At 34.6% G+C, this 26,174-nt stretch overlaps 1 protein-coding gene across 8 annotated transcripts in view; it reads right to left on the bottom strand.

Annotated features, from left to right (window-relative positions):
- The window catches only part of ADK (adenosine kinase), a 517,703-nt gene that overhangs the window by 91,809 nt on the left and 399,720 nt on the right, over positions 1 to 26,174 (bottom strand). For all 8 annotated transcript variants that reach the window (XM_042909145.1, XM_042909147.1, XM_042909148.1 and 5 more), the window contains 2 exons: positions 16,401 to 16,436; positions 7,522 to 7,636 (listed from right to left, as the gene is read on the bottom strand). In XM_042909145.1, coding sequence (XP_042765079.1) covers positions 7,522 to 7,636; positions 16,401 to 16,436 — 151 coding nt within the window. The remainder of the gene's footprint in view (positions 1 to 7,521; positions 7,637 to 16,400; positions 16,437 to 26,174) is intronic.

Raw genomic sequence — 26,174 nt, 5'->3', positions numbered from 1 at the left:
ATATTGTAAATATGTTAATTCTTTCCAAATTGATTTCTGGATCCAATATATAATTCAATTCAAAAAAATTCTAGTAAGAATTAAAAATTTCAGGGGGTTAACAATTTGATTCTAAAATTTGTGTGGAAATGCAAAGGGTCAAGAAACACCAGGACAAGCTTGAAGAACAAAGTTGGAATTCTGACATTATGAAATAAAAAGACTAATTATAAGTAATCAAGAGAGTGTAAACTGGTTACAAGGATAAAGAAAACAATGGAATAGAATAGTCTAGAAGAAGACTCACAGATATCAGGTAATATGAAATGTGACAAAGGTGTTAATTTATTGCAGTAAGGGAAAGGATGTTTCTTTTAATAAATGATGGTGGGCCAACTGGTTATTCATATAGGCAAAAGACATGAATTTTTCCTCTAACCCATATCATATATAAAAATTAATTCTAATTCTAGACAGACTGTGACAAATAAAGAGTAACAAATAAAAATGAGCTAGGGATACACAAAGATTTTCTTTAAAAGAATATGAAAAATACTACCCATAAGGGGAAAACATTATTAACTGGACTAAATTAAAATTAAGAGCTTTACTTATCAAAAGATACCATGAAGAGAATAAAAAGGCAAGTCACAAAGTGGGAGAATATATTTACAATACATTTATCTAACAAAAGACTTGTATGCAGACTGCAAAAGGAATTATAAATCAATAAGACAATCTAATGTGGGCGAAAGACTCCAATAGCAACTTTACAAAAGAAGATATCTAAATACTAATAAGCAAACGAAGAGGTGCCCCACCTCACTAAATTAAGGAAATTCCAATAAAAAACACAATGAGAAACTAGAGCACACTCACCAGAATGGCTAAAATAAAAAATGGACAGTAGAATATACTGATGAAAATACAGAAAAATAAAAGCCATTCTATATACTGGTGGTGGGCATATAAATTGGTAACACCATTTTAGAAAACTAGAAGTGAAAAATGGAACTCTTCTGTATTATAACCATAGAAGTGGTTGCATGATCGTATGCATTTGTCAAAGCACACAGAACCTTGACACCATGAGGAATGAATTGTACTTATTAAAAAAACCAGCCTAGATATGAAAGGAAACCAAGGTGGAATACAAACTCTTAGAAATAAACCTAATTGTATTACAAATAAGTAATGTAACCACATTGAAGTAGATGGAATAAAAGAACTAACCCAAAGTGACTTTAGATAACAGTATTTTGACTAGACTGTAGAGGGCTACAGATAAAAAGAACTGTAAACAAACACTTTAGGAAGTAAATATGTTCTTTTCTCACAAGGGTATGGGTAATTTGAAAGTACTTTAGGATGGAACAATAAGTAAATATATTTTGGATAATGAGAGCCAGAACTTCCAATGTCAGAGGAAGTTAAAAGGAATGAAAGGGTGAAGGCTAGAATGAATTCTGTTGTTAGACTGGAATCAAAGTTACCAGCAGGTTCAAACCATGTAATTTAAGTAGATAAATATAGAAATAAATATAGAAGGATATGTATGCATGAGTTAATACACATACATATATTGCCAATCTGTTTGCTAAAAGGGTCCCAAAGCAATGATTCTCAATTAGCAATGAGCATATCTTGCATCCAGATCTGGGTTTCTAAATATCATTTGCTAATTAAAGGAAAGAGGGATACTTGAAAAAGTAGTTGATTCCAGGACGGAACCAGGGAAAATACAAGAAACTAGAGCATCTTATGTTGTCAAAAAGTAATATAATGCTCAAAAAAGGATATTCTTAAAAATAAAGAACTTTTTTTTTCATGAATATCACATATAGACACTCTGAAAGAATGCCACTTAATTTGTTCTATTCACAACATCAGCAATGTATGCCAACAAGATCATCATTTAAAACTGGTTTGGCTGTAGTATAGATAACATTTCCAAAATGATTTATGACAATATTTTGTAGGAGTAGGAGTTGTGATGATGTGCTGACATTATTATCCTTCCAGCTGCTAAAGTTGTTTTCTTTAGAGTCTGCATTTTCTATTGCACACTTTCTGTACTTTATGTCTACAAGAATTGTAAAACACATTGACCTTTTCTTATAATGTATAGCACTGAGTATTTTTAAAGAACATGAAAACTTAACTAGCAAATGGGGTGACAAGCTTCTTTAAGGTCTCAGGAACATGAAGACAAGCAGCTTCAGTAACCTCACTTACTTATAAGGAAATGACAAAGGGCACTATGATGAGACTACCTTAAATTATAAACTAATCAAATGAATTTGGCTATTTAAAATAATATATGTAGATTGCTAGTAATAGTAGATGAGTACATGACACTTTGTGAATTATCAAGAGAAAGAAGCATTCACCAAGGCTTGACTTATTCAAATACTAGATGTTTAGCTACTAAAAGGTTCTGTTTCTATCATCCTACAAAATCATAAACTTGGGCAACATTATCAAATCACCTAATCCAAAGGTTTCAAAGTGAGAGATGAAGGACAGACAGCATTGCTGTATTACCTAAAGGATCTTTACAACAATACACAACCCTATACTCCACTTCCCTCACACTCTACAAACCCCATTCTCATACATCTTCTCAAGGATGTATATTCTACTACTCTTCATACGGATGTATCAAGTTGAAGTGAACATACTTCTATGAAGGCAGGGCTATATTTATCAAAAGCCCACCAGGTCATTCTGACATGGCAGCCCCTGTCTTCCACATGAAACTTTTGACCTAATCTATTTTCTTCCATTTGGCAAAAATCAAAATTCAAACAGACCAGAAAGAATTCTGAAAGTATTCAGAAAAGTCTACAATTTATTCTGGAGTGGACCTATTTCATTGTGTCACATAAGAGCAAAAGTGTGAAATGCATTATTTTCAATTTAGAATAAAAATCCTATTGCTTTTTCCAATTTTTAGTGATATATGTAGTACAGAAACCTGGAGAAATATATGTCTGTATATGTGTATGTATTCTGTATATATGCATGTATATAAAATATTTATTTTTACTACAATTGTTAATATAATAAGGTATTGATATATGAAGATCTCGTTAGTAATTGCTGTCCAGTAGGAAATAAAAATCTATAGTCTTAGTTTTTCTACAGTTTATAGACACAGGAATGACTTCCTTGACCTGACTTTTGTGCTACCTAACAGGTTCATTCAACATTTATTAAAAGGTTCAAAGTGTATAGAATCATATTTTCTTTTCTGCCTGTCATTCCTGGCTTCTTACTCTTATTACTTTCCAGTGCTCCCTGCCACCCCCACCCCAGCACTCCCCCAAAAAAGGTTGGAACTCAATTAGCCTGCAAGCAATGATACAATGGTTGATATGTGACAAAACTTCTCGGCAGATGGATATACAAAATGGAGACTCAACTGAAATAGAGGTGACCAAACAGGATGTTAAAGACTTTAGATTCACAGACAATTTAGCAAAGAGGAATTCAAAGAACTACATGTATAAAATAACAGAAGTGGCTTATAGACACCATATATATCTCAAAAGGAGAAAACGTCTCTAGAATTAAATACCAAGAAAACTGACTTTGTTACATAATTGCTAAATGACACAAACTTAGCAGTGATCATTTAAAAATACTCCACATTGTGAGGTTTAAGGAACAATGATTCCTAATTAGTGTTTTAATAAGTGTGTTAGCACTGCCTTGTGCCATTCTGGAATGTCACTTATGGTAAATTAAGGGATACTTTCCCTCCCCATTCTCCATTAGTATTTTAATGCTAGGAGGTGGGAAAAAGCTGATCCATATTCAAGAGCAAAGGAGGAAAAACAATAACAAATTGGCATCTCTTCTGTGAATTGCCCCACAGGCCAAGCATTTTTATGTTCTTAATCATTATTAAATGACTTAACATGACACCCAGAGCCTGGCGAATGATTGCATCCTGACATGAGAACGAATTACAAATGAAATGAAAGATCAAGCCGTATTAGAGGATTGCCTCTGGGAAATGAAAATCTTTAATTCTCTTTTATTATTGACATTTATTTGGCTGCCATGAATAACAACATAGCAAAGAGATTCAGCTATGCTTGTGCACTGAATAGCTTATCCCAGGGCTCAAAACTGCATTAACATTTATCATGTTTGCTTTTGTAGCTGACACCGCTGAACAGATTCTCTATCCATCTTGTATTTATCATGCATTGCAGATATAGTGCATCCTCTAATTTAAGTTCATTTTCATATAGTATGAAGAGTAAAGATTAGCCAATGTCTTTCCTCAAATAAATTCTTGCCAGTAAGTATTCCTAAGAATGGTTTAATAGATTTCATAAAGAACAAAATGAGTTGACAAAGAAATTGAGTCACAGGAAGGGGGGACTAATTTTAAAGATTTCAGTTTTGGGGAAATTGTATAAATTCACAATGAGGAAGACACTTGTACACTATGTATATCTAGAATATATAAAGCCTTAAAATAAATATCTCCAGAAAGAGCAACCAAGTAGCATTTTATGAATCTGAAGGCAGTACTACAGTCCTGTAAGATAAGAAGTCTCCATGTTTTTCACTTTTCCAAGCAGTGTTCATTGCTAAGACAGGAACAGGCCACCTACTACATGAAGACAATCCAGATGGTTATTATCAATGCAGGGGTATCTTTTCATGATTTATTTCTTTTCTCTCTTGCACAAATTAACAGCGTGGCTTTTTCTGTCACAACAATTAAAGATTATATGGTACCTGATGCCTTTGCTCATATGGTCCTCTTCACTCATATGACTAGATTGCTCTCCTTGCTTTAAATCCTTCCTAGAATTCAAGGCTTAGCAAGGATATCAATGTATCTTAGGAAAATTACTTAGTATCTTTGATCTTGATTGAAAATTAGTTTTTATTTTTCTGTCTTTCTGTTTTTTATACTTTTAATCACGGAAAAATTGTAAATATATACACAAGTGGAAGTTATATAACATAATGACCACCCCACATATACCCATCACCATTTCATTTATAACTCCACTATTTGTCACTCACTGGATTATTTTGAAATAAATATATTTTTTAAGTTTGTTTGTTTGTTTATTTATTTATTTTAGAGAAAGAGCATGTGTGAACAGGGGAGGAGCAGAGAGAGTGAGACAGAATCCCAAGCAGGCTCCGTGCTGTCAGCACAAACCTCCACGTGGGTCTTGAACTCATGAACTGTGAGATCATGACCTGAGCCGAGATCAGAGTTGGATGCTCAACTGACTAAGCCACCCAGGCACCCCTGAAATAAATATTTTTTAAGTAAGCGTTTGAATCTTGTTTTTGACAATTCTAAAGTAAGAAAGTTGGAATGAATTAATTCTAAGGCCCCTTCTTACCCAAAATTGACACTCATTTCTTTTTTTGACCCTTTTCAGGCTTAAATATTAAATTCAAGAAAAATTCACTATAACATCTTTCTTTTGGCTTTATTGATCAGTCTCCTTTCTGAGTCAATACAACCCATATAGTCTGTACCAATAATGAATAAGTGTAATTTTACTTCTTTGTATTTATATTTTTATGTGTATTAATTTTATTTCCTAGTTAGATGTTTAAGGCTTATATCTTGAATTTCTGTTTAGCAGTATATTGAAAAAACACAAAGGTAATAATTGCTACTGTTTATAATAATTATTAGTTAACTGACAAGTTTTAATCTTACTGGTTCACACAGAATTAACAGGTTTATATTTGGCTTTAATAGTTTTCATCACACTGATGATATTAATCATTTTAACCAATAAAATATTTGTTTACTAGATGAAACTCCTATATCTGTAAGATAAGTGAGGTTTTCTTCTTGAAGTTTAAAACTGAGGAAGTAACTTATCTGTGGATTTTATTTGTTCATAATTGGATAAATTCATTTAAGCAAGCACAGGAATTTACTAAGTAAAACTTTTTTTTTAGGAAAGACATTATTAGACTGACAATATTCCCAAAATATTAAAGTAAATAAACTAAATCAAAGTGGATTTACTCAACTGAATTTTAATAAATTACCTTCTTGAAAATGAAATCTTTTCTACTGAGATAGAAGGTAGGTTTACTTATTAAAATAAGAACAGAGGCATCTGGGTGGCTCAGTAGGTTAAGTGTCCAACTTCGGCTCAGGTCATGATATTACAGTTTGTGAGTTCAAGCCCCGCATGTGCTCCATGCTGATGGTGTAGAGCCTGCTTGAGATTCTCTCTCTCCCTCTCTTTCTCTGCCCCTCTCCTGCTTTCTCTCTCTCTCAAAATAAATAAGTAAACTTAAAATAAATTAAAATAAAAACACTACAAAAGGTACATTTTCACAGAAATAGAACAAACAACCTTAAAATTTATACAGAACCACAAAAAGAGTCTGGGCGGGGGGAGGGGAGGGTAAAAATAGTAAAAAAGAACCCCAACCAACTAACCATCAAAAGAAATACAAAAGACCCTATATAGTCAAAGCAATCTTGAGAAAGAAGAACAAGGCTGGAGGCATCACACTTCCTGATTTCAAACTATATTAGATCTAGTAATCAAATCAGTATGGTACTTACATAAAAACAGACAGACACATGTATCAATGGAACATAACAGAGAGTCCAGAAATAAACCCATCCCTAAATGATTAATTAATTTATGACAAAAAAGTAAAAAATATACAATGGGCAAGGGACAGTCTTCAATGGATGGTGCTGGGAAAATTGTACAGCCACATGCAAAAGAATGAAACTAGATCATTATTATTGATGGCCAACAGGTACACAAAAAGATGCTCAACATCAGCAATCATCAGGGAAATGCAAATCAAAACCACAATGAGATATCACCTCATCCTATTAGGATGCCTATTATCAAAAAGATAAGAAATAAATGTTGGTGAGGACACGGAGAAAAAGAAACACTTATGTACTGTTGGTGGGACTGTAAATTGGTGCAGTCGCCATAGAAAAACAGTATGAACGTTCCTCAAAAAATTAAAAATAGAACTACCATATGATCTGCAATTCCATTTCTGGGTATTTATCCAAAAGAAACAAAAACACTAACTCAAAAAGAAATCTATGCCCCCATGTTCATTGCAGCATTATTTATAATAGCTAAGACAATAGCTAAGTATCCAATGGACACAGACACAATGGAATATCAGTCAGCCATAAAAAAAAAGAAGAAAATCCTGCCATTTAAACAATATGAATGAACCTTGAGGGCATTATACAAAGCGAAATCACTCAGAGAAAGAAAGAAAATACTGTATTACCTCACTTGTATGTGGAATCTAAAACAAAGAAACAAACAAAAAATAAAAAAACCCCAAAACTGAACTCATAAATACAGAGAACAGATAGGTGTTTGCCAAAGGCAGGGGTGGGGATGGGGTCAGTGAAATGCATGAAGGTGGTAAAAAAACAGAAAAGAAAGTATGCTATTTTCAAATAAATTATAATATCAAGAATATAGAATTTTGTTACAATTAATCTTCATAATACTGGGTTTCTCATACAATTTCCACATGTACCTGTAGCCATTATAGTATCCTCTCTTCCTTGGGTGAAAATCACGATTCGCTGCCTCTTCGGATTCACCTTTGGCAGAGCTTGTGTCTTTTTGGCTATTTCTTTAATGTCTTCAGTCTATTAATAGAGAAGAGGAAAAAGTTCTCATAACCAGTACAATAAAGCAAAACTTACTAGTAGTTTAAGGATTTAGCTTCTCATGCTCAAAATAGGAGAGATATGTACCCCTACTATAAGAATTTTAACTACATACAAAAGTAAATAGAATAGTACAATAACCTCCAAGGAACCTACCATCAAGTTGAAAACATTTTATTTATTTTTTTAAAAAGTTTATTCATTTATTTTGAAAGAAAGAAAGAGCGTGACCATGAGCAGGGGAGGGGCAGAGAGACAGGGAGAGAGAGAATCCCAAGCTGATGCTAGGCCCAATTCTACAAACTGTGAGATCATGACCTGAGCTGAAATCAAGAGTCAGCCCCTTAAACAACCTAGCCACCCAGGTGGCCCCAACAATTTTAAATTTGTGATAATTTTTATCTATAGTTTTACCCACTTGCCTTTCATATTATTCTCAAGCAAATCCCAGACACAAAACAATGTTATCCATAAATGTTTTATTATGTATCCCTGAGAGGTAATGATTTAAACATAACCACATACTAGTATATTTTTTTAAATTAATAATTTCTTAATAGCAGCAAATAGCCAATATTCAAATTTCAAATTAAAGAGAGATTTGTAAAAAATAAAAAAGGAATATTGAATTATTTTAGAGGTTTACAGAATTATGCTGACTCTGGAAATAATGTTGCTAAAATGCCAACATTTTCAAAGAAAAATGAAAGAGATGCTATTTCCTATAGACTTAATTTTATTTAAAGAAGATAAAGTTAAAAAAATAACAAATTAATTCTAGAAAACTGATGCTATTTTTCACATCACATAGGCCATGAAGTTTTACATCTTAACTGTTTTGACTTGAAATCTAACTCTTGAGCTATTATCAGTAGGATTCTTAGAATCATGTTTTCAGCAATTTTAAAATAATTAAAAAATCCATGTCTAAATTCAGTGGCCCTCTAAACCATGCATGGTTTGGCCTTTTTGGTACTCTCTTGTGTGTAGTTTCAAACAGTTATGGAGAGAGAAACACATACTAGAGGAGAAATATATGAGTGGTATCAAGGAAGTGAATTAGAATATACAGGACAGAAAAATTTAGGTAATCAAGGTAGACAAGTCATAATGGTTACAAAGAACATCAGCAACTATGACATTTTTAAAGGTATGAAAATCTTTAGTGAAATATTCTATGTTGTTTGTTCACTACATACTTAAGAAATTCCAGATAATACATGAATCCAAGCTTCTCCTGCACCTAACATGACGATTCCGGACGACTGCTGTCTTTGAAAAGAACAGCCACGTATGGTAAGACAATGCTGCTGACCTTTCAAACATGCTGACTGTTTCACTTTGGGTTGCTTATTTTAGAACAAAACTAAGCCTGAACTCTGATATCTGAGAAAAGGAATTCCCTCAGTTTTAGGGAAAGACTATCAGAAATGACTAGTAACAGCTGAAAGGACTAAAAAAAAGAAAAACAAAAGCCACATAATGACATTTTCACTCTCTCAAATAAATGTATACATTAATTAAAATGACTGACATATATTTTCCCAATCTCCTTAGCACACTTAAGTTTTACTACTGTCGGATTTTTGCTTGATTGGGTACAGTTCATATTTAATAAAGATAAAGGGGCAAAGCCCAGAGCCACATTCAATCAATCAATCATCATCAGAATCCGATGTATGTAGTAGATGTTTTTTAAATAGAGGTCTTTCTTCAATGTGGTATAAGGAATAAATTAAGAATGAGATTTCACAGTTGTCTTCTGGCCAATGGGAAGATATATATATTTTATGGGAGTTTGAGTAACTTAATCAAAGAAACCTTTCTTATGTCTCAAATTAAATTTTATAAAACTGGCAATTCAAGATTGAAATAAATTTCCCATATATAAAACACAAATCTTTACAGAATGGTTAAACTTTATTCTAATTGTATCCATGTCCACGGTTCATACAAAATCCTTCTGTCACTCTGGAATCACTGTCAGTAATACCAGATCTAAATTTCTTACTGTGCCTCGAAGAGCCACTGCTTTGGCTTCCATAGTTGAGCCCAATCTAGGATGGAAACTTTTCTTAAAACCTCAATTTTGTTTTCTCAAAGTTATATATTCCTAGTTCTGCAGCCACCCCCACCTCCCCATAGATTCTTCTCTTTTATACTTGCGCTAGCATCTTAACAGAATTATGAAATTACAAGGACTTGAGAGTGTGACACACCTAGATCTGTGTACTTTGAGTAGGTAAATAAACCTCTGTGAGGCTGCACTTCCTCATCTATAAAACTAAGAAAATATTTATGCTAAAAGATGTTGGGAAGTGGGGTGCCTGGGTGGCTCAGACAGTTAAGTGTCCAATTCCTGGTTCCAGCTCATCTTGCAGTTTGTGGGTTCGAGTTCTGATATCTGTGCTGATACCATGCAGAGTGCTTGGGATTCTCTCTCTCTCCTTCTCTCTCTGTCTCTCCTTTGCTCTTTCTCTCTCAAAATAAATAAATAAACATTTTAAAAAAGAAAGAAATATGCTTAGAATTAGTGGGCAAAAATTTGAAGAGAATCAGGATATGTGCATAGTCTCAAAGTATTTCCCCTAAGATACTTATTACAAATTTTCATTAGTAGGTGAAACAAGATTTTTGTACAGTCCCCAAATATCATCAAGATGTTTATTAAATACAGTGATAAAATAGTAACTTTACAAAAAATAAACTGACAAATACCACCTTAACCCAGTGACGAAAGTTAATGTCACCAACAATAAGTAAGACAAATAAGTAAGACAAGGGGACATCACATATTCCTGATAATGATGCACTGAGAAGGGCAAATCACCTCTGTGGTATTTCTGGCAAAATTGCATACCCTCATCTTAATTAACAGAAAATATCAGAGAAACTCAAATTGAGGGATATTCTATAAAATGATTGACAAGTATTCTTCAAAAGGATCAAGATCATGAACAAGAAAAGAATGAGAAACTGTCACAGATAGGAAGAGACAAAGGAGACATGACAAATGCAATTTGTTTTCCTGGATTAGATTCTTGAACAGAGAAAAGAAATTAAGAAGAAACTGGTGAAATCAGAATAAGGACTGTAGTTCAGTTACCAGTATCACACTAATGTTAATTTTCTGGTTTTTTTTTTTTCAACGTTTTTTTTTTATTTATTTTTGGGACAGAGAGAGACAGAGCATGAACGGGGGAGGGGCAGAGAGAGAGGGAGACACAGAATTAGAAACAGGCTCCAGGCTCCGAGCCATCAGCCCAGAGCCCGACGCGGGGCTGGAACTCACGGACCGCGAGATCGTGACCTGGCTGAAGTCGGACGCTTAACCGACTGCGCCACCCAGGCGCCCCAATTTTCTGGTTTTGATCAATATACCTTCACCTGTGTAAGATGTTACATTAGGGAAAGCTGAGTGTACTAGTTTTGCAAATTTTCTAAGTCTATAATTATTTCTAGAATTATTTCAAAATAAAAAGTTGAAAATAATTGTTGTGAGGATGAAAGAAGGTAAGTGAAAGAGCTTAATGCCATATTTAACAAGTGCTAAGTACTTAATAAATGTTCATTTCTTTCCTCTAATAACCATCTTTAATACTCTCCAAAACTCATATCCTGCGGTTGCCCCAAAATCTCTAGAAAGGACCTCAAGAGTTTTGAGTATTGGGAATTCAATTACAGTATCTAATAAGGGAGGAGAAAAAGGAAAAAGGGGGAAGAGTAGAAGAAAGCTCATACAATTTAGTTATGAGCCATGTATGTAGCTCTAAAGTGCTCATTAAATCTTAACTTCTATGGCAGTAGGTATTATTACTATATCCTCATTTTGTAGGTGAAGAAATTGAGTCATGGGGAAGTTAAGAAGCTTCTTAAGGTCATAAATATTCTAAGTGGTACAACCAGGGCTAGCACCTACAAAGCCTGACTCCAGAAATTATACCCTTAACCAAGATTCCATGCTCCACAGATTATACTGCTTCTTTGAATTCTGGCAATGTGTTTTCTGTTGTTATCACAAAATGATAGCATGTTCAATTGAAATCATTTTTCTGTCACATGCACAAGTCACTGATGATCCTGTATTTAAGTTTGCTATTTTTTTTCCTCTTAATTATCCTGGCTTGTATTTTACCCTAGTGATTTTCAGTTTTTAACTTTCAAGACACTTTTCATTTTCTAAGGTCATTTGGAAATCTAATCTCCTCCTCCAATATGTTAGGATGTGAGAAAGAAAGAAGTGTAGTTTGTACAGTAAAGAGTACAAGACTTAAAGAGCTGGCTCTGGTTCTGGCTCCATTATATATTAGCTATGTGTGATCCTGCACAAATCATGTAACCTATTTTCCATCTGTTGAACTGATAGGGCAATACATGCCCCACTTAACCCCAAAAGGCTTGTGTGAATATTAAATGTATTAATTATATGTTGGAAAAGGTTTCATAAACTATGAAGCATTTTATAAATGCTAAATTATGCTTTTATTGTCACTGGTGATCGCACACCTTAAATTTATCATTGTCTTCCAAATTAAAGAATATACCCTCTTCATTCCATTTTTAACAAGCTGATGATACACATGTTAATACTGTCACAATCTACCTACTCCTAGAGAATACCAATTGTGGGGTTCCCACAGTGCCTCACTTAACCATATCACATTCTTTTGTTTTCCAAATAGAAACTCCTATAATAATTATGGTGCTCACATGATGTGTCAGTGTCCAGTCTTATCTCCTACTACCTCTTTCTCCTCTCTTCATTCCAGGCACATTGGCCTTCTCTCAGCTCTTGGACTACACAGTACATTATGCTCCTTCTCCTTTGGGGGCCTGTGTACTCTTGTTCCCTCTGTTTGAAATTTGTTTCCCTGTTGTTTCTTTGTTTTGTTTTTTTTCTGTCAATGCTAGATATTCATATTTTTCAAGTTTTACTTTCCTCAGAGAGTCATTCTATGTCTATCATATCTAAAATAAGAACCCCTCCCATGTTCTCCTTCACAGTATACTCTCTGGTCACTTCTATCTTGTGTTTAGGGTCTATCGGAGTGTTAGGCCCAGAGTTAGTGCTCAGTAACTATTTACTGAATGAATAAATGATTAAATGAAGATAATTAAAAGACTATCTTATCTCTTTCTGTTAATCTACTGTTTTAAAACTGTCCTCTTTGGGGCGCCTGGGTGGCTCAGTCGGTTAAGCGTCCGACTTCAGCTCAGGTCACGATCTCACAGTCCGTGAGTTCGAGCCCCGCATCGGGCTCTGGGCTGATGGCTCAGAGCCTGGAGCCTGCTTCCGATTCTGTGTCTCCCTCTGTCTCTGCCTCTCTCCTGTTCATGCTCTGTCTCTCTCTGTCTCAAAAATAAATAAAAACGTTAACAAAAAATTAAAAAAAAAATAAAACTGTCCTCTTTGAGGGCACCTGTTGGGATGAGCACTGGGTGTTGTATGGAACCCAATTTGACAATAAAATATATTTAATAATAAAAAAAAACTGTCCTCTTTGGGGACTTAGTCACCTAGAAAAACTGCATTGTACTCTCTTAGCCAGCAGGACCTAACTTAGTGTCTTATTTTCAGAAACTCTAGGTGATCATTCATTGTATCCTTTGCATTTGTGAGAAACACAAGAACCTCAGAAAAATTTTGGAGAATTCTTTGGGAATCAATACCTCCTGAATACTCTATGGACTTTCTATCCAATGCCGATCAATGGAATTTTCTGTGATGGTAGATATGATCTATATCTGTACTAATATGGCAGTCCCAAGCTACAAAGGCTATAGAGAGCACTTGAAATCTGTCTACTGAGATTTAGGAACTGAATTTTAAATTTTAGTTAATTTTAATTAATTTTGTGGCTAACAGATGCTGTATTGGATAGCACAATTCAAAACTTTCCTGTCTCAGTGGTATAAGATCATATAGTCATCAATGGTCAGATACAGATTACAAGCCTAGGATCCTCTGGATAGAGTCAGGGGCTGTAGGGAAGTTGGAAAAGGGAAAACGATTGCTTTGTTTTCTCTATGGTCAGAAGTAATGTATCTTAGAGATCTAAAATAAAACTAAAATTCATTGCTTGGAGTAAAACTGAATAAATGACTCAGCAGAGAAGGTATGTATTATTTTCATCATTTGGCACATAGTCTATTGCACAAAGGATGAAAATACAAAGAATATTATATTTAAGTTTTGGAGATATTTTCTTTATTTAATTTAAATCAATTTTCAATACTGCTTTTAAAAGGTTTGATAATGAAACATATTTTTAAGTATCTTATTTTTATTTGGGTTCTAAAAATATAAACCTTTAATTGGTTCAGTTCAAGATAAAGTAGATTTAAAAACACATTGCAGTCTGAACTGATTTCCCAGAATAATAAAAGGCCTCATGAAACTTTTTACCTCAAGAATTGTCATTTTAAATTCTTAGCAGGTCTGTCATTTGAATCAGGCACTATGCAATTTTCCATCATATATATATATATATATATATATATATATATATATATCCTCTCTCTTCTGCTTTGTGCTTTGCCCAGCTCCAGTTTTTATCTCATTCTCCAGTGCCCTCCTAAGCTGCCTCTTCTTACTGAAAATTGCCCAATTCATTTTAAAGATTAAAGATTTTTTAAAAAAGAAAGATTATCTAAAATTTGCAGAGAAGCTAACCAGAATATCATAAACAATGCTACTGAAGATATTTCCTGATGAATAAATACTGGTTATTTTTAGAGGCTTTTGGACTGGTCTGTTAACAGACATATCACTAGTCGCAATATTCAGTGGCTTTGGGAACTGATTGGGATTTATAATAGAAATGATGGTAGAACAGCAGAGCCAGTAGAAAAAAAAATGCTCACCTTTCTTTTTAATCTTTTCATTTCTTTCCTCACTCGTGCCCCAGTTTAGAGGTAAAATTAAAGTTGAGAGGGATAAAATGCAGATTTTGTCTAGTTTGTCACAGTAGACCTGAGAGCACTGACACATTTCTATAGGTATTACACTTGATCTTAGCCAAAAGGCTGAGAAGCAATTCTATAGATATTAAAGTGTTAAGATAAAGTGATTTATTCTTTTTTGATTCTTTAAAAACACCAAGCTTCAAACTTATGCTTTCCTATTACTGTCTAATGGACTAAGGAAAATTTAATGACATTTTAAAATCACTGAATTCCTCTAGATAGGATTCCATATATGGGTTATATTTATTAACAAAAATATTCTACTCATGGCTCTTATATATTCTACAATGCTTGGAGTATTTTAGGAAACTCATGAAGGGACACATCAAGACATGGTGTGCTTTATCTAATCTAACATATTACTGTCAACATTACCAACAGAGCAGTTTTGCTATGTTAGAAGGTAGTAAGATATACTATTATAAACATCATCACTTGGTTTATATGCTGTAATCAATTATGGCAGATTTATGGTAAAAAGAAACAATTCTAGAATCAGTAAATAAGAATTAATGCAAAGGTTAATATGATGCCAGTTAGTAGAAAACAGAAAAAGTTAGTTTGCATAGGATCTAGTTTTTTCATAGAATACTTATACCACAAATTCAATGTCTTCCTCCAAGAAGAGGAAGCTTTATGTCTGGCTGTCAAGTCCTATGTATGACATGGATAACATGCATGTGTATTACTCTGTTGCTCGATAATGAATCTTCCTTTAGTACACTTAAATAACTGTTCCATCACAAATTCATACAACATTTTTCTCTGAACAGTCCAAAGTGAGATTACTGATACATCCAATCAATGCTCACAGGTTTTCTAGATGGTCAACAATACTGAGCATATAAATAGTTAGTTTAATTTTTTAAAATTACTACCATGCAACATTCCAAGTTGCTGTACAGAACACAGCATTCTACATAGTTCTGGCTCAATACATAGGAGAGTCATAAAACTTATAAACTCAGTTTATTAATTCTCTGTCAGTTAACCTGGGTTCAGATTAAAGTCAATGTTTTCTAATAATCAACTGGAAGATAGATATTATATAGATAAAAACATGGTGTTATCTGTCTTAATTTTGCCAACAACAACCACATGGAGTTTTGAATCTTGACAGCTAATACTTCTACTAGGAAAACAAAATTAGGACCTAGAAATTAAAACCAATTATTGATATTTGGTTTCAGAAAATTTATATACATTTATGCAAGAAAAAAAGAGAGAGAGAGTGAGAGAAGAAAAAAGATTAAAACAGGAAGTTTATATGAGTGGGATTTAAATTAATCAGTCCCTAACAACTGTTAAGTACAACCTTTGGAAATTAATTTGCATAATGATAATCTACATGTGGTAGGGGTGAAATTATTTAAATGACATTATATTTCACTATTTAGTCTTGCTCCACCACTGCTTTAGCAGTGAATCCTTATGAAATGTAATACAGCTAATGAGGTAGCTTTTTAACTGAACAAACTGACAGGCCCCATATCTGCAGAGGCAGCTTGAAACCGTGCCCAACCTCTTGGCTTCCCAAGAGGCTTTTCAAAATTCAATAAATAACATCTGTAGGCGATGTTGGGTGCAGACCTAGCAGAGTGCGTCATAACACTGTGCTGGCAGAACAAAGAAACCATGACGACTGCCAAGTTTCCATGGCAACTGCTGCGAGGCTCTGAGAGTATAATAGCACATCAATCACTGTCCAAAAGAACTTCATTATCAGCTAGAAAAAACCTTTAGGATCTGTTTAGTGTGCAATTGTGGGTTAACTCACCTCAAAGCCTTGCTCTCTAGCAAAAGTGGCAGCTTCCTGAAATAAAAAAAAAAAGAACAGTTAATTATAAAGTGCTAGGTAATGAAGAAATAATCCATTTTGAAACTCATTCATACAGTCTTCTTTTTACACAATTATCTCAATATACCCACATAGTTCAATTTTTATTCTTACGCCAAAAAAGATTTCTTTTTCCCTTGGCATGAAAAAAAAAAAAGGCAGCATAATGTCAACACACTTCACAAGTTGGAATAAAGAAGATGTAGTGCGTGTTTTTACTGTAGCTGTCACAGTGAGTTCAGGTGTTTTGACCCCAGCAAAGAAAGACAATCATTTGAAACCTAAGGAACATACTGGTGGTTGTGTTTTTAATTGAAACAATACCTTTCAGAAAGCTCTTCTGTAGAGAAGAATGTCTACTAATAAATGTATAGATTCATAAAATCATCTTTTTGCAATCCCTAATGAAATTTATTCAGGCAAGGATCATCAATAGATGCTAAATTCATTAGGTGAAAGGATGACAGGAAGCTGGGTGTTTCATGCAACCAAAATATCACAGATTATATGCTGGTCACGGGGAGCAAAGTATAACTTTATAATGAGAGGATCAAGCTGTCATCACTTTATCCCAGTGATCAATCCTATCAGTTTTTGCCATTAATAGTGGAATCACCAAATATTCTGTGCCTTCTGTTACGATGCAGTATAAAGGACACAGCATCACCTATAAAGTTTTCTGACCTCATTTGTGACATTAATTACTCAAAACTTTAATTCAATAACTAGCAGTCTACAGAAAATACAGAGGATAGGAGAACAAGTTAAATGATACAATGAGAAAGCAAATGGAAAAATCCATAAAGTAGGACATTCTATAAGACAAATAGCTTGGTCTCTTCAATAAATCAATCTTATGATAACCTGGGGAGGGGAAAAATGACCAAGAGCAATGTACAGACCTTAACTGAATCCTGTTTTGAACAAACCATCCAGGAAAGGCATTTTGGGGACAATTAGAGAAATTTGATAATGAAACAGGATGGCGATAATGATAGGAATTATTAATTTGATAAGGTAAATGTCCTTAATTTTAGAGGTTTATTCTGAAGCATTTAGAAATAAAATGACATGATATGTGTAATTTACTTAATAATACTTTAAAAAATTAAAGTGAAGTAAAAATGGCAAAATGTTAACAATGATTAAATCTAGATGTATTCAGTATTTTTACTTTGTCTGTTTAAAAACTTTTATAGCAAACAGTCTACCTCCTCCCCAATTTCTCTTTTATATAGATGACAGGGTGACAGAAGTTGAACATTAAAAAAAATAGTTAAAAATTTTAAATTCACAATGTTTTTCTTGATTCCTGAATATCTTAAGGGCATAATCTGATGAACATTACTATAACCACTAATGCTCTTAAAACAGGCTATCAAATTACAAAAACACATCTGTGTAACCAAACCCTTTCTCTTTCTGTACTCTGCATATATTTTAATTTTAGGACTGATACAGAAAATAGAAGCAATATTACTTTTCAACTTAACTTCCCTCTTGAAAATGAAAAAAAAAAAAAAAAAAACTGCAGACAACTGTCAAGAGCCTCTACATCTTAACTTACATTCCTCCAAAATTATCTTTGCCAAAAGATATTAATAGAAGGATGGGATTTGAGCCTGAGTAGTGAGCAGATCCAACTCAACTGAAGCGACTGCCGCACCAAACCATGTAAGGCAGAAAGTAAGTCAGTGTCTCTAGCACAAATCTGGGTACTATCTACATGTTAAGGAAAACACTGGGAAAAGAAGTATGTATGCACTCTTATGGTCCGAGGTACTAATGACATATAGATTTGAAGACCCATTTTGAGGGTTTGAAAAGGTTGAAATAGATGACTACAAGCTAAACACTTAAGTTAACAGAAAGTGATAGGCTGAAAGTACAATTCCTTAGGCTGTTCGCTAGGGAAGCATAAAGCTGATTGAGTTAGCCTTAGTGAGGTAGATTAAAAAAACTGAATTATGAACTTAACAATTGGTCCAAACAAGCCTCTTTGACAATTTACTTATAATAGTACTTATACACCACACAGTCGATAATATTTGCTGGCCTGTCAAGGAAAAGGAGAAGTTTCAAATGATATCAACGTAATATTTTTCCAAGCTGTCCAATCCAAGAATTAACCAAGATAATTCTTTTATCAAAAAGACAACTGAAAGCTCTGCTACAACGACTCATTTATATAGATCTTCATCAGAGGCATGAAAGAAGCCCAGAGAACTATAAGACAAAATTAATATGAAGAATCTGTATGGGGGTGCTTAGGTAGCTCAGTCAGTTGTGCATTTGACTCTTGATTTCAGCTCAGGTCATGATCCCAGGGTCATGGGATTGAGACCCACGTTGGGCTCTGTGCTGAGTGTGGAGCCTGCTTGAGATTCTCTCTCTCCCTCTGCTTTTCTCCTCAGCTCATGTGTGTGCGTGCTCTCTTTCTCTAAAATAATAATAAAAGGATCCGTATGACTAAAACTGCACTAAGGCATAAAACTCAAAATTCAACATATAGTAGTTAAATTGCTTTTTTAATGTCCAGTTTTGCTCACACAGATATAAGAAGAAATTAACTATGATCTGTTATGGTATAGTAGAACTAATTGCAAGAAGACACATATATAAATGTCAGATCATTATTCTTTAAGGAAACAAGGCCCTAGGACACTTCCACATCTGTAAACTATTCAAAGCGCCAACATATTCTGATTGAGGAAGGACATGCTGAAAAAAAGTCAACTCAATTTTTTATCTTAGCACCCCCTCATACAGGTTTGCAGAGCTGTGCCCTATCACTGAAAAGCTAAGCACTTGTTCTATGGCTTAAAAAGATCTTATCTCCTGACTTCCTCCCACCTTCTTTTGATCTTGAGCTGGTGCCCCCAGTCAGTCCATTAGAGAAGGCAGCTGGCTCACATCACTACAGACTTTTCCCACAGCTAACCTCTGATTTGAAGGTGTTTGCAGATACAATGATGGAACAACCTTTATTTTTCCCTCCCAGCAAAACAAATAAAACAACACAGGGGAACAGTTTGACCCAGTCAGAATTTAACCAGAATTTTAGTCCTCAGATTCACTGCATGGAAGGACAAAAAGAAAAGGCAGTAGGTCTGAAAGTAGGGAAGGAAAAAGGGGTATAGACAGTGGGCAGAAGAAGAGTAAGGCAGGTTCCAAATATCAGGGTTAATTCCAAGTGAACTGATCACACTAAATTGAAAAGGACTTTTTAGTGTGTCTTTGCAGTGAAAGTGAGAAAAGAAAACAAGCATGTCCCCATCTGTGCTGCCCCAGGGCGCCACGCACTGAGTTTCACAAATCTAATGAAGCAGTCAGGTTAAAATCCAACCGCAGAGTGGATGTGACGTGTGGAGAACAGCTAGGGTTAGAATAGAGAAGCAGGGCGGTTCCTAATGCAGGTGATTATCCATGTGATAATCATTATATTTACAGGCTTTCCATTTTAGATCTGACATCAAAAATCACAAAGGAGGAGGGATTAAGGAAATAAACAACCGACAGAGGCTTTCCTACTCCCCTGAGAGTGTATGTAGCACTTTCATTCATGCATGACAAGCAACAAAAGCAAAACCAAACAGGCCAGGAAAGAGTATTTCTGAGAAGGCTGGATTTCACATTAACACTTCTTTCCATTTTGATAACTTTCACTATTATTCAGTTTCCCAGACAGGTCACATTTTCAGAATTAGTTCCCATTGTTGTCTATGCTCTAATACAGTATCATTTTTGGTTTACAATGAATGATACTCACATAATATGTCTTTTACAACAGCAAAGTCATTTTTTCCTTCCTGGAATTGAGTGTTGTGAGTAAAATGACATGTAATTAAAGTCTCAGGCTCTCATCTACACCACGTTATTTAGGATTTGCAGTAGGCTTGCTGCTTCATCGACCAGGCTAAAAGGGTGCTAGTCAAACAGCAACCAAATATGTAGGTTTTGAGGTTTAAGAAAAAAAGAGGCTGAAATTCAAGGTTAATGAAAACTATGGAATACTTACTTTATGAGCTATTAAAAAGGATTAGCAAGCCACTATTAAAAAGCACAATCCTCAGATTATACAGGAAAGGAAGAAGAAACTCAAGAGCATGTTTGTGTGTATCAAAGAGTTATTTCCTTTTTATTCAATTGAGGAAAAAAACTGTTTTCTTTATAGTTTGATAACACCCCAGTTTTAATTTATAAAGTAGAATGACCTGTAATCAATATTAAATTAAAATGGTAACTTGTCCATATTCTTATTTCAATTATGGTTATTGAAGTTCTTGGTTACTAGCTATATAGGAAATGCAAATGATTTCTGTATATTGACCTTGTATCCTCTGATTTGTGAAATTTACTTCTTTGTTGTAAGAACTATTGTTTTGCTTCTATAAAGAAAGGTAATTTTCATTAAAAATTTTTTAAAAAATGTTTATTTATTTTTGAAGGAGAGAGAGAGAGAAAGAGAGAGAGAGAGTTACTGGGGGAGGGGCAGAGAGAGAGGGAGACCCAGAATATGGGGCAGGTTCCAGGCTCTGAGCTGTCAGCACAGAGCTGGACACGGGACTCGAACTCACAAACCGCAAGATCATGACCTGAGCCGAAGTCAGATGCTCAACCGACTGAGCCACCCAGGTGCCCCAAGAAAGGTAATTTTCTACATTCTTATTAAACATACCACAAAGTTATTTTGAAAAGTGGGCAAAGACCTTTAAAAACAAAATTCACCTCTCTTTTCTCCAGGGTGATCTGAAGGGTATGACTACCACCCCCACCAGAGTTCATAACCCTTGCCCTCACACTTCCTGCTCTGCACTTGAAGGCTGCAAACCCAGTTAGAACTATTAACTGCTTGCTAATGTTACCACTCTATTTTTGATCTCGGATATGAGGGGTCGTGGTATAGGCTGAAACTTCATGGAATGAAACAAAAAGGAAGAATATCAAACTCAGGACCAAAGAAAGGTAATTTCTCACTATCCACAGAAAGCTGCTTATCCATCCAAAACAAACTACTTTGTTGCTCCAGTGCAAGGAGGAAGAAGAAAATTCACTGAAGCTTTCCCCCATGGTCCTCACTCAAGTCACAGGAGTCTAGAGCTTTTAGAAAAGCCAAGGGTGAATGGAGCCACCAAACCAGTTGTTGTTTTTACTTTGTTCATCTCTCCATTCAATAAGTATTTACTGCCTATATATAGTTTTATAATGTTTATTTGAGCGAGAGAGTGCTCACACGTGTGTAAGTGGTGAAAGGGCAGAAAGAAAGGAGAGAGGTGAAAGGGCAGAAAGAAGGAGAGAGAAAGAATCCTAAGCAGGCTCCACACTGTGTCAGTACAGAGCCCGACACAGGTCTTGATCTTACAAACCATGAGATCATGACCTGAGCTGAAATCCAGAGTCAAACGCTTAACTGACTGAACCACCCAGGCGCCCTGTCCTCCCATGTGTACTTTCAGACTAACAGATACTATTAACCTAGAGATGTATCACTGCTATAGCTGTTGCAAACCTTAGATGGTATTGGACTTGGACTCAACAATATTTGAAACAATACTGTGAATCTTAAATGCTATGGTGTAGAGAGTCTAAGAATGTTATATATTTTTCTCTGTATATAAAAAATTCACATATTTATGTATACATTTAGATGCATAATGTTCTTTTTGAATGGCTTTAAGTGCAAGGTAGTACTGGTCAGGAAGCAGTTACAGCTAAATGGAAAGAGTACAGGGCTTAGAATCATAAGACCTACACTAAGGGTGCAATTTTATAGTTCATTTGCTATGTAATTTTGAGCAAGACACTCAGTGTATCAGTTTATATCAATAAAATTGATGCCAATAATACCTGTTTCATTAGACTGTTGCTAGGAATCAATGGAATATTTAATGTGAAATTAAAATCATTTTGCCTATTGAATTCAGGTTCTTAATTAGATCTTAGGATAGTTTAAACAAGTTCCAGAGCCTCCAGAGGACATTCAATGATTTGTCCTATCTGTGGATCATATGTGTAGTAGACAGCCTCCAAACTGGCTTCCAATGATCCTTGACTGCTGGTATTCAAATTTTTGTATAATTCTCTCTCCTTGAGTGTGTGCTGGACCTAGTGATTTGCTTCTAAAAATATATGACAAAAGTGAAGGGATGCCTTGTTTATTCTCTTGCTCACATGCTCTCAGCTCCTGCCCTAGAGGAAAGCTGCCATGTTACAAGTACACTTATGGAGAGGCCCATGGCTAACAACTGGTGAGGATCTGAGGTTTGGCAACAGATATATGAGTGATTTTGCAAGTAGATTCTCCCCCAGTAGTAATATGATTACAGCCATGGCTGACATCTTGATTACAGCCTTTTGAGAGACTCTGAGTTAGAGGCATCACGTTAAGCTGTGTCTGGAATCCTTATCCACATTTTATATATGAGAATCCTAAGCCTTAGGTTATGTAACATGGCCCAATTAAGATATTTTCTCACTCAGATTATGTTAATCTTTAGAAAAATCCTCACAAAAATCAAATCAAATTAAGTGTGGTCAACAGGTCAATCACAGGGTGAGCAAATTATGGAAAGATAATTTAGATACATGCTATCTAAATGGTTTTGTTTAACTGATTATGGTTAACCATTTCTTCAATACAGATAAACTGGGATATATTATCTTTTGCATAAAATTTGTTTTTGGCATCTAGCTTCAATTTAAAATGTCTTTCATTATTTGGAAGTAATGATTACCTTACTGAGAATAGAGTAAGATATTTAAGTAGTGCCAGAATCCTCAGATGAGAAAAATATTATTGAGCCAAAGTCTAATACCATTATAAGGTCTGCGGCAGCTATAGCAGTGATACACTTCTAAGTCATACTGATATTTAATGATAAAGAACTAACTGCTGTTTATTTCCTTTCATACAATACATCATAAACTTATGTTGCTTAAGCTTCTAAATATTTCCTCATGCTGTCCTTCAGACTAAGAATTTCTTTATGCTATTTAAAAAGATCACTTATATAGTTTTTATGACACTGTATTAATATTATTTTTAATATTATATTAGTTCTTATGAGGAAATTTTTTTTAACTTTGTCTATTTTGAAAGGGAGAGAGGGAGGGTGAGCATGAGCAGAGCGGGGCAGAGAGAGAAGATCCTAAGCAGGTTCTGTGCTGTCAGTGCAGAGCCTGATGCTGTGGGGCTCAAACTCACAAACTGTGAGTGACCTGAGCCAAAATCAAGAGTTGGATGCTTAACTGACTGAGCCACCCAGGTGTCCCTGAGGAAAAGCTTTAATTTGAAAATAAAGTGAAGGAAGGGTAGAGAAAAATCATTAGGTAAAATATGTGCCTGGGAACTGCTTTTTAAAATAGATTTTATTCAGAAAAAATATCTGTACTGGCTTTTCCAAGGAGTATAACACATAACTTTTTGGGGACTTTCAACCTGTGCTCTGACATTTATTACCATATGCTTCCTGTCTGCAGAATGCTGAATAGAAATATTATTTAATGTTTATTGAGTGCCAAAAACTCAGTGGGGCAAAGTATAAGCTATAAAGATATTTGTGGCCCCTATCCAATAGGTTTATAATAAAAGTTACATAGACAGTATATAAATTAGACCTCAATAAACTGGACTGAAAAAAACATTAGGCAGAGAAAACACAAGCCAAAATATTAAGTTTAGCTTAGGACATATCTAATCCTTTCACAAAAGTGATTTACTAGCTAATGAATCTATTATAGCAAGGAGAGTTGTTCATTCCCACCTTTGAGCATATTTAATGGTGGTAACTAAAAGAAAACAAAGTTAGGAAAAGTATTTCAACAAAATTTGACTGATTAGCTATGTGGGCTAACTTCTAGAATAACCTGAGGTTTTCAGTTAGTGAAGAAAGAGGAGAGATGGTAGCATAAGAAAATTCTCAGACCAGTGCATCTTATTGGGTATTTTATTTCATTTTTAATGAGATAACATATGCTTGGCACAAAGGAAACACTCAACAAATGTCTATTATTTTCCTTATCTCATTTGATCCTCATAAAAATCCCATAAAATAGGTTTCTCATTTCACAGATGAGTATCTGAAGGTTCAAAGAGATTAAAGTATGACCAAGAGCACATAGCAGTAATTGATATAGGTAGCATTTGGACCTGAGTCTTCCTAAATGGTTTGTGCTGGTCTCCTACTGATAAACTTTCAGTTTTTATGTCTGAAAAATCTTTGTTTCATTTTCGGGTGTTTTGAAAGATACTTTTGCTGGGTATAGAATTCTAGATTGATGATTTTTTTTCTTTCAGTGCTCTATGGACTAGCTTGCATTGTTTCAGATGCTAAGACTGCTGTCATTCTAATCTTTGTTCCTCTGTATATAATGTGGCTTTAAAAAAAAAACCTGGCTGCTTTCAAGATTTTTATCACTGATTTTATGCATTTTCATTATGATGCTTCTTGGTTTGTTTTTTTTCCCCTTGTTTCTTCTACTAGTGATTTGTTGAGCTTCTTGGATTTGTGGGTTTATAGTTTTCATCAGATTTGGAACATTTCCAACCATTATTATTTCAAATATTTTCCATTTCCTCTCCTCTTCCCCAGTACTCCAAATATGTATGTTAGATCACCTGACATTGTCCCAAAGCTCACTGATGCACGGTTTATTGTTTTTCAAAGTCTATTTTTTTCTCTCAGTGTTTAATTTTGAATAGCCTCTGCTGCTGTGTCTTAAAGATCACTAATTCTTATTTTTTCTTCAGCAATGTCTGTTCTCATCCAGTACATTTTTCCTCTCTAGAAGTTCAATCTTTTTTATATTTTTTATATCTCTTCTTAACAGCTTAAGCTTTCCTCTACCTTCTTGAAATACAGAATATATTTAGAAATGTTAATCCTTGTCAAATAATTCTAACGTCTGTGCCATTTCTAAATCCATTTCTACTGACTGATTTTTTTCCCCCTCTTTTTTGGGTTGTATTTTCCTGCATCTTTGCATGCTCAATAATTTTGACTGGATGCCAGATATTATGAATTGTATGTTTTAGGTGCTGGATTTTTTTGTATTACTTTACACATTTTTGAGGTTTATTCTGAAATTCAGTTAGGTTACTAGGAAACATTTTGATCTTTTCTAGGCTTATTTTTAAGCTTTGGTAGGTGAAATAAGAGCAGCCTTTAATCTAGAGCAAATATGGAATCCTACTGATGTAATTATCTTTTTGAGTACTAAATAAAAAACCCTTTTTATTATACGTTTCTCCACTCTGGCTATTGGGGACATAAACTGCTATCAACCTGTGTGAAGTTGGGGAATGTTGTGTTTGCGTCTTTACAATAGTTTCATCCTTTACCTTGAATATTTTCCTCATACACATATGCTGGTCAGTATTGAAAAGCTGAAGACTCCAGGGAACCCCCTGCAGATATTTAGTATGTGCACTTTGTCTCTGTGCAGCTCTTTCTTCTCTGGTACCCCCTCTTGTAAAGTCTACCTATCTTGGCCTTCTTCAGTTCTTAACTCTGTTTCAGTTAATGAAAGGGGTCTGGGACTCCCCTTCCTACAATGTAGACTGGAAACTTTGTTTAAACAGAGTGCTATGGCAGTTGCAGGGATTCTCTCATTTGTTCATCTTCTCTCAGGGATCACCATCCTGTACTGCCTGTTGTTTAATGCCTGGAGACTATTGTTTTATATATTTTCTCTGGTTTTATATTGTTTAAGGAG

Source organism: Panthera leo, chromosome D2 (genome assembly GCF_018350215.1).
Source record: "Panthera leo isolate Ple1 chromosome D2, P.leo_Ple1_pat1.1, whole genome shotgun sequence".
In the NCBI taxonomy this organism is placed as follows: domain Eukaryota; kingdom Metazoa; phylum Chordata; class Mammalia; order Carnivora; family Felidae; genus Panthera; species Panthera leo.
The sequence above is the reverse complement of the archived record's forward strand: the minus strand, read 5'-3'. Positions and strand labels throughout refer to the sequence as shown.